Raw genomic sequence first — 10,017 nt, forward strand, 5'->3', positions numbered from 1 at the left:
TGTATTACAAATGTATGTGTAATTTATTGTATTTATTTTGCAGCCTTGCCTCTGCTCTTGTCATCCGCTCTGGAGCTTGAACTGGACACTCTGCACTCTGTTTTTGTCGACTGGAAAGAATGAAAAAAAATCTGGATTATTGAGACAAATCTGTCAAACGTGGAGAAAAGGACTAATTGAAAGGTAATTGAAGAAAGATTTTGAGTGATACATATGCACGATCTTGTTAAATGTTTTATTTGTCACAATTGGGAAAGTAATTGGATAGGAACTCACACACACCAACCATCCATTTGATGTGATTAGCTGATGAGCATTTGACGTAATGAATAAGATCTTAAAATTTAAATTTACTCGTGATTGGAAGAATGCAAATATCAGATGCGTGCTCTCATCACAATCTCTCGTTAAAAACGTCTTCTTGTGAAAAGGTTGCATTAAGCAGTTCTTGTTGCAGCAAATGATGGGACTCCGATCGTGTCGCTACCCAAATCCAACCCCTCGTTTGCATATCTTACTCTCCCCATGCGTGTTACAAAAAAGGATCCGGTACTCACCATTGCAACGGTATAGTACGGTTATGAGCGTAGACACTTCGATTACGCTACAGCCTGTATACGTCTAGATTAATTTATAGCGATTGTCCGCAGGTTAGCATTAGCTAACGGCCACAGGAGACATTTTGTATCCCAGAATGCACCGCTGCGAACTTCCTTCAAAACAAGGAAGTGAAAGAATAAAACCAACTTGTTTTTTATTTAATTCATGTTTATATATTTTAATAATATATATTTTAATAATTATTATATATTTCTACGATACGGATTCAGCCTTTTAAAATGCATCCGGTGTTTCATTGTTTTTAGTTATCATACATTTCCATATTATTAATGATGCATTGATTATGCTTGCAACGAAGAATACTTATGCTTATAATAAAAATACAATGCTGTTAAGGATGATATGCTCACGTGTATAATATTTATATGAATTTATAACATTGGATTCACAGTTTAGTCTAATGAGCTCTCATTATTTATCATGTTATTTATGTCTTATTCTTATTCTTATTGTTATTATTTAAGAATGCACACTGCACTATGTGGCAGTTTAGGGATATAACTGCCTTCCCAATACCCAGAGAAACCAGAACTATTATGTGCCCCCGATTAAAATTTGTTAGATACGGGCGAACACTGTCCTCCACCTCTTGCCCAAAGTCAGTCGGAAATCACTCTACTATCCAAGATGCATTAATAATGTGTCATAATGACGTCACAAGTCACACATTTTTATAATAATGCACAAATATTTATTATGGCAGGCGTTAGTACATTGTACAAATACATGAAGCACACATTTAAAAAATGCACAAGTGAGCCAAAAAAGTTGAATTGATTCCTATTTAATGTAGTCACAGCCATTTCTTTGGAATACATGCACACAAAAATTAATTCATAGAATAAAGGCAGGATTTATTTTATATGAAAATCTGTGACTTTTTGTCCTCTGTCATTATCTGGTAAAATAGAAATTGTGGATACATAGAAGAATACAATTCATGTAATACAAATCGTAAAAAAATAGTAAACACAGTGGACACACACACGTTGGTTCATCACAGGGACATCGGTGGTCAAAAGGTAAAGGTGATGAGGTCAAGTGAATCCCCGTTTTGTCCCTGTCTTTCCCCACAGTGTTACTTGTGAAAAATAATGTTTGAAAAAAAAACAGAATACATTCTGTTATTATTTTTCTAATGCATAAAAATAGTTTCAAAAACATGCTATTATGTTTATTAAGGTAGAGGTTTATATAAAAAAAGCTTACAGGTGTTGCCGTGTTTCAGTCGTGAGTGATAATTCACTTGTGAACTGTTGATTATTTCGGTGTCAATAAGTAAAAACAACATCATAAGAGATGTGCGTTGACTTGACTGTACGTTCTGACTTCAAAACATATTTCAACTCATCTATTTTAATACTTTGTGAATATCAATTGGCAGTTGTTTCCACGAATGGTGCTTAATATCCTTCAACGCTGATTGTTGTACATCTTTGGACACCAAACTACTGTATTTTTTTTCCACTCTGTGCTCTCCATTTTTAAACATCTGCCTTGTTCTTCGAGTGATCTGCGTGAGCCAAGCTCTCCTCATTCTCTTCTTCTTCTGCAGGGACCTAGAAAATAACAATAACAAATTTATTAAAAAATAAGAAAAATAGTGCTGAATTTCACATTCAATCACGAGAAATATTGAATGTCTGCCACAATCTCTGAAGTATAGGAGTGTATTTATTTCTTACCTCCCAGTAAATGGAGTCATCGAAGCAGTTCTGGTCAGGAGGTTGCCCCCAGAAAGGCAACTTCATTATTAAACCTAAAAAAAACAGTGAAATAAAATTTGGGTCTTCTTTCTACTCTACTCATAGTTGGTAGAGTGTTTTTGATGCACATTTCCACTCACCTGTGATAGCCCCGCCGACTAAAGCAAACCCAAGGGATGAAGCCAAGGCAGCGGCTTGCATGGTAGCATTCCCTCTAAAGGTGAACATGCAGTTGTAATTTGATCAACCACAACCGAAGAAAAGTGACATTTGGACGCTTACGTGACTGAATCTTACCCATGCGTCTTTCCCAAAGCCACAGCTACAATACCAGCCAAACCTCCCAGGATACCAGGCATGCCGTGCAGATTGTGTACACCGCAGGTATCCTGGATGCCCAGATTAGATGCCAAAACAGGCTGCGGAGAGAACAGAAAATATCATTTGAATTGAAATACTTATATTTTATCTAAGCGGCGTGTATTTAGGTCATTTCCAAACTCACAGTCAAGTACTTGAAACCAAGAGTGGAAACAATGCCCGCCACTAAACCAATCAGCATCGCCCCAAAGGGCCCGATGTTCATGTCGGCGCACGTTCCCACGGCGACGCCACCGGCCAGGGTGGCGTTCTGGATGTGCACCTGTACGGTTGAAATATCACGCGTAAACCATAGACTATACCGAAAATGAATAAACAATCCGGTGCCACAAAAGTTGATGTTACCATGTCCAATTTTCCTTTGTGCTCCACCAGACTTGAGATGGCATACGCTGAGAGGACGCAGGCGGCCAGGGAGAGGTATGTGTTGATCACCGCAGTGAGTTGGGTGAAACCAGGCTCAGCAATGGCTGAGTTAAAACTGGGCCAGAACATCCAGAGGAACACTGTCCCTGTTAAAAAGGTGCAATCGAAACAATGTGGACTTCATATTCCAAATGCTCACGTAAAAGTCAAATGTTGACGGCATGTAAATGTGAAAACATGCTGCGGAGAGAACAGAAGATATCATATCGAGGACTTGCACGCTGCAAGAATAAAGACAAGGGTGCGAAAAATCCTACCGGACCCTCCGCACCCTGCTCACCAGCTTTTCCAGCAACTCCCCTCAGGCAGGCGCGACAGATCCGTGCGCACCTAATCCATTTAAACAGCTTGTTCCCCATAGCCATTAACTCTCTATATAAATATAACTGTATAGTACCTGATATAGATTAGACAGAATAAGAAGTTATCATATTTATAAGTTTCATGCTGTTATATGCTTAGTCAACATGTGTGACTCGAATACACAATTAAAGCACAGACAACCTAGGGTCAATCTGAGGTCAACAGACACAGCAAGTTAAACTGTCATCTGCATCTCGGAGATCTGGCCTTGGACAGAATTTAGGACTTGGGAAACTCCTTCATCACCGGAGCAATTTACGACTTGAAACTCCTTCACGGGAAGCGCTCATTAGACAGGTTACAAATTTATCTGTTCATGGAAGAGACACTGTTTTATTGCTTACAGCTGTCCGCGCTTAGAACGCCCAGGGACGTGGTATTCTAATCAAGAAAGCTATGTTTTATTAATGTATCACTTAAATTTGCTTATACTCGCAATAAATAGCTTGTCAGATGGCTGCGGAATTCAGGCATCTGTCACGAATGGCTGCGTCTCCTGCCGGCAGTAAAAATACAATCTTTCTGGGTTCGAGTCTTTGTCCACAGTGTCCGATGGAACATCTCTGACATTACCTCTTTGAAAAGTTTGCACAATCCCTCGGAACAGCATCCGTTATAAGCATTGTAGCTCTAGCTCTGTACTCACTTGAACCACTGTCTGGTTGATACTTTGCACATTGTTTCAGTTAGGTACCCCTCACATTAAGGAATACGATTATATTAACCTTTATGAGTGTCCTCTGTTATTTTTCATGTCTTTTTTATGATGATACTAGTGCAGCATGTTCTTCCAAAGACAAATTCCTTGTGTGTTCTACACACTTGTCAAATAAAGCTGATTCTGATTTTGATGTAAATTATTGGATTAGGTTGCTCGCATGAGGCCTTTTAGAGTACAGCGCATCCCAAGTATTGAAGCTGCAGGGATGTTTGTGTCCTCAAGATGGAGTAGAATGATTCACAGGGTTTGATCAAACTTGCAGTAAAATGAGTAGAACCTGGCTGCGCAGCCCAGTTTGAGGTCAACGTAGGGTTGACCTCAACATTTGACTCCGACCACATGGAAATCATAGACGTTGAGGCCCGACTCCAACTGCGCTCCGCAGCCCAGGGACATATTGACATATAGCTTTCAATCGTAGGAACTTGTCTTTTACCGATCATGGCGAACAGATCGGAGTGGTAAACGGAGCCGTCATTCTCATGCCCGTTCCTCAGACCAGGTCGGTAAAGTACTCGAGCCACAGCCAAACCGAAATAGGCTCCATAGGCGTGGATGATCATGGAAGCCCCAACGTCATAAGCCTGGAAAGAGACGAGAATTATTTTTAAAAATGGAGTTTTCGCAAAGTCACCCATGAGTAGGTCCTGGATTTTCTAGGCCTTATCTATTGAATCGGGTATAAATCAAAAGCGGAGTTGTATTCTTTATTTATTTTTACTCCCAAATGTATATTTAAGGAAAAGAAGAAGCTATCTAGCTGGCTGGATAGCGGATGGCTGGCTAGATAGCGAATAGCCAGCTAGCTAGCTAGCTTGCTGGCTTTTTGCTATCTATTAACTAGCTACGATCTAGCTGGCTGGCTATTAGCTATCTATTGGCTATCTATTAGCTAGCTAGCTTTCTACCTTGTTTGAGTTATTTCTGGGTTGAGTGAATGCTGGCTGCCGCTGCTCACCCACAGAAAAAATTATCATGTGACTGTAAAGTGACCTTGAGAGTTTTGAAAGGCGCTGATAAATGAAATGTATTATTATTATTATTATTATTATTACTCTGTTGCTTGGGGGTGGTTTGCGTGACGTGAACCTGGCCAGTGTACTCACCCCCATGATTTCTGCCACCAGATGCTCGTTGATGGAGAAGATGGTGATCTCGAGTATGGTCATGATGAGCAACTGCACAGGACTGGTTTTGCCGAGAACTGCCCCAAAAGAGATCAGGACTGTGGCTGTGCTGAAGTCCGCGTTGATGATTCTACAAGGTGAGAAGACCAGTTGGTCAGAAAATGGACTATTCCTCTCAATTGTGTTTAAAGAAGTCCAAGATGGCGGCCGAGTAGGCAGCCGTCAGCAAGTGCTCTCATGAGCCTTGCTTGTTTTTGTGTTTCTTTTGTCACTTTGTGTTGTTTTGCGTCATGTGGAATGGATACAGATTGTTTTTCAGCATTTTTTTTGCCACGATATTCATCAAGGAGGAGACTCTGCTGAGCGGTTGCGTCTTTTCGGTAGCGTGAATATGCCAGCACCGTTTTTGAAAAGGAGGAACGTCAGTGTCATTTGAATGTCATCACTCGACAGCTCTGGAGTGATTCTGCTTTTTTTTGTGCATCTAATGGGCAGCATTTTCACAGTAATGAGGAGAAAGGAGCGTCAACGTAGAGCACCCATGCGTATGTGGAACTGTCGCGGCTAGGAATTGAAGCGGATTTTGTGGGAGATGTGAGACAATCTCTTTCCGTCAATGGATGCTACAGCTTTGTGTTCGCTTTCAACATTTAGCTTGTAGCAGACGTGCACATTTCACTATGATGACCTTGAGCCACTGGTGAAAACGATGCTTTGATCCTCTCCTCTTTCATCTCAAACTGCTTCATACAACAAAAAGCATGCAGACAGTGCTTGAGATTGAATGACTGTCTATCTTTGTGTTATCTTGTTTTTTTGTTTTGTTTTGTTTTGACTTCAAGATGGCGCTGCGTGAGTGGTTGCCTTTGCAGCAGGTCCAGTATTTGGCTTTTCTACTTCTTCATTTCTTTTCCTCTTACTTTCATCACTTTGCTGCTGTAAAATATAAATTTCTCCACTGTTAGACTAATAAAGTCTAATTCAATAAAGAGCATTTTCAAACGACCGCCGTCCTTACTTGAAGATGTTGATCTTAATTTTGCCGTCATCCAGGTGCCAAATGCCCTGCATAAGGAGTCCCCACTGGAGACCGAAGGCGGCCAGCAGCAGGTTGATACCCACACTGCTGAAGCCGTATCTCTTCAGGAAGGTCATCAGAAAGCCAAAACCGATGAAGATCATGACGTGAACATCCTGGAACACTGGAAAAAACACGGGATGGGAGACAGGTAAGAACTTGGTCACCAAAGTTCTGCTGTGATGGCGATGTTGGATTAGATGGATCGCTTTAGTCTCGGGTGCAATTCAGAAACGGATCTCGCGCTATTAATTTCCGGGACATTCATTTGAGCGCTTGAAATAATTGATTGGGAGCTGGTGGGGGAATCGCTGGGGTCATTTCCTTACACAGGAGATGTTTTGTCAGCCGTGACCCGTTGGCTTGAAAAAGCAATTTAATCACACTCTCAATGCAGAAAAAAAAGCCTGCAAACGACTTAGCGGCCTTGCTCGGCTTCGATGAAGAACATGTGACTCTCATTTGTTCAGCGAGGGAGGAGATGGGATTTTTTGGCTATTTTTTTTTTTTTAACTCAGACTTTGAAGATTGAAAACGACAATGATACGCCCATTTCAAGGTCATTGTTGATGATGACTGTTCTCTCAAAGACAGGAAATTGGAACCCTTCGCTTAATGTTGAGGAGTTCCATCCATGGAAATAACATCAAGGCAGAAAGACAATAGACGTGATTTCCTTTTAGTATAACGAATTCAATGGCCGCCGGTTTCGTGTCGTGGGCTGCATGATGTTTGTTTGTCAAGAATATGACCGCTTTAAAATCAGCAGCTCGACAAAAAAGTGGATAAATTAACCCAAAAAATATCAAGTGCAAGTTAAATCACAATGTTTCATAGCTGCCCGTATTACGTTTGCATTATGACTGAAATGATGCTTTATAGAGAGTAAAAAACAGCCTTTTGTGTCACAGTACAGTTGGAGAGGCGCAACCAAATTTGAGGCGCGAGTTCACTCAACCCGGAAATAACTTAAATAGCTAGCTAGATAGCCAGCTAGATAGATAGCTATCTAGATAGATGGATAGCCAGCTAGATAGATGGATAAAAAGAAGTTAAGAGAAAACACAAATAAAGATAAATAGGACAAAAGAAAGTCATAAAAAAAGAAAAAAAAGGCACATTTGAACAGCGTGACAAAATGGCCGCCACAGGAAAAAAGTTAGAACAGTGCCCCCACCAAGTGTTTACTGTGTTCATGGCCGAAACGTCGCCTCCGCTCTTGCGGAGAGCTATGCTCGAAATCATTTTTCACCTCAAAAAGTGTCATTAAGTTTTTTTCACAGGCTATTTGTCCTGCGTAGAAAACATGATATGGACTATGGCCGCAAAACATTGCGCGGGGTGGATGTCGCTTTTTACATGTTTTCCGTCTACAATGTCCGCGTATATAATCAAAATTCAGAAAAATATGGACAGTATTCAATAAGGACAATTGATAAAGGGTTATCATATTTCTCGTGAAAATTCAAAAGTTGAAAGCAAGAGAAAATGCTCCAAATTCAGCAAACGTGCAAACGCTTCCCATTTGAAGTGACAGCCGTTGCACTGAGCTTATCTCTGTGTTTCACACCTGCCACGCCCTACTGTGAGCGTGCACCAACGAAATGTTTCCCAAAAATTCTCCAGGCGACATCGTGGTCGACTATTTCGCGTGCCATCTTCGCAATACAGTGTTTAATTCTGGCTCTTGCATTCCTGTGGCGGTTGCGTGTTTCCCCCTTGGGCCAGCATGGGTTTTCTCTGGGTCTTCCAGTTTCCTCCCACATCCCAAAAACATGCACGACAGGCTGATTGAACATTCAAAATTGCCCCGAGATGTGTATGTGTGAACTCAAATGGTTGTTCGACTAAAGTATGCAAGCACTGTGATTGTTTGGCAACCGGTTCATGGTGTCCTCCCCCACCTACTGGGATAGGTTCCAGCAGCCATCACGAGCGTTGTGAGGATAAAACGGTTTAAAAACTGGATGGATGACAGTATACACACTTAATCTTGCATTGACTAGACTCAATTGGACCAAAGGAAATGTGACCCTGTGACTCCTCTTATTGCACTTATTTGATTTGCGCTGCAACAGACAGTCTTTATTTCTCTTGTGATGAATAGAGTTCACATTTTTTCCTATAAAAACAGTCAAACAACCAAAATGTAGAAAAAGTTGTGAAAAGACAAGCAATTAAGTCTGCAGAAAGTATGTTTTTTCTACTTCTTCCTTTCCTTTCATCTTGCTTTCATAACTTTGCTGCAATCCAATCCAATCCAAAATTGCTACAAATATAGTGAGTCTCGCAGGAGCCAACCTAACTTGTACTGTTCAGTGATACCTCAGCTTACGAACCCCTTGGCTTATGAACTTTTCGGTTTACGAACGTTACATTTATGAAAATTTGACCTTGGTTTACAAACTTTACCTTGGCATACGAACTTTTTTCGTACATGGAGCTTCCTCAATAAGTGATGTGTTATTCGCGAACGAGCCCGTTCTTCAAACAAGAAAATGGCAGCCGACTGTTTCTGTCCTCTATTCCCCTCCCCCAGTCTTCAGTTAAAGCCACGTGATTGGTCAAGAACGCAGCAGCGAGGGGGGTGGTTTAAACATTAAAGAGACAGGCAGACGACAGTGAGAGAGTTTCTACTTTGATAGTTCAAAGGCAGTGTGTAGACTGCAAGGTTAAAATATCCCATTAATCAGGCTCCACAAACAACCCACACAAGCCATCTGTACACTTGATGCAAAAAAACTATCAACCTAGCGAAACAGAACATAATTGATGAGGAACTAGCTATAATTATCACAGAGAAAGCACATACAAGGGATCATTCCTCAAGATGGTGAAAGAAGGTTACGTTCCTCATCAAGTGTTTAATGCTGATGTAACCGGCCATTCCATTCCATCAAGCCATCAACGACCATCACAAAGGTAAATAAAACGACTTTATCATACAGTACAGTTTATTTCTTTAATTATAATACCACAGCACATTTATTAGACATAAAATAAGGTATATCTTGTGTAATTTTAAGGCTTAGAAAATTAGAAAGTAGAAAATTGTTTTATGGGGACCTGGGAACGGATTATTCTCATTTTAATAGTTTCCTATGGGAAATTAATTTTTGGGATACACACTTTTCGCCTTACACACTCTGTCTGGGAACCAATTAAGTTCGTAAGCCAAGGTATCACTGTATATTCAATATTTTGGCCTTTCAAAAGTCGGAGAAAGAAACATAACCTCTTTCGTCATCAGAGCATCTCTCAGTTGCACCATTTCCACTTACTGGGATAGAGCATCATAGGCGAGTCCTGGTGGGCCGTGGTGTTGCCATTCGCCCCGTGGCCATGACCTTTACCGTCATCGTAAACCACAAAAACGGCAAACAGGATGATGGTGATCACTTCTAACCCCAAGGCCACGATGGAGAACTTGAATCTCATGTTGGTGGCGTACGCAGGCATCCCAAGTCCAATTCGGTTGTCTTTCTATGGAGTTCACGCATACACACACACGGGAACGTGGTCACGCATACATGCACACACACGCGTGTGCACACAACGGGGTTTTGTGACTGACAGAGTAAAAGGAGCGAAGAA

At 41.1% G+C, this 10,017-nt stretch overlaps 1 protein-coding gene across 1 annotated transcript; it reads right to left on the bottom strand.

The window, feature by feature from the left end:
- Positions 1 to 1,289: 1,289 nt before the first annotated feature.
- Positions 1,290 to 10,017, bottom strand: rhag (Rh associated glycoprotein). The gene is made up of 10 exons (XM_089022285.1): positions 9,705 to 10,017; positions 6,364 to 6,547; positions 5,325 to 5,475; positions 4,655 to 4,802; positions 3,054 to 3,220; positions 2,833 to 2,970; positions 2,625 to 2,746; positions 2,468 to 2,541; positions 2,307 to 2,380; positions 1,290 to 2,180 (listed from the first exon to the last, which is right to left on the bottom strand). Exons 1-10 carry the CDS (start codon positions 9,880 to 9,882, stop codon positions 2,106 to 2,108), a joined length of 1,311 nt encoding a protein of 436 aa, XP_088878411.1. The 5' UTR covers positions 9,883 to 10,017; the 3' UTR covers positions 1,290 to 2,105.

This window comes from Hippocampus bargibanti, linkage group LG19, assembly GCF_051943395.1.
Source record: "Hippocampus bargibanti isolate YZ-2025 linkage group LG19, ASM5194339v1, whole genome shotgun sequence".
Classification (NCBI taxonomy): Eukaryota; Metazoa; Chordata; class Actinopteri; order Syngnathiformes; family Syngnathidae; genus Hippocampus; species Hippocampus bargibanti.

Bases quoted from the DNA above. Each gene is read 5' to 3' on its own strand.
- rhag (XM_089022285.1), bottom strand. From the start codon at position 9,882: ATGCCTGCGTACGCCACCAACATGAGATTCAAGTTCTCCATCGTGGCC. The intron at 5,476-6,363 runs GTAAGGACGGCG...CTCACCTTGTAG, and splicing joins ATTAAGATCAACATCTTCAA to AATCATCAACGCGGACTTCA. The intron at 2,181-2,306 runs GTAAGAAATAAA...GTTATTTTCTAG, and splicing joins ATGACTCCATTTACTGGGAG to GTCCCTGCAGAAGAAGAAGA.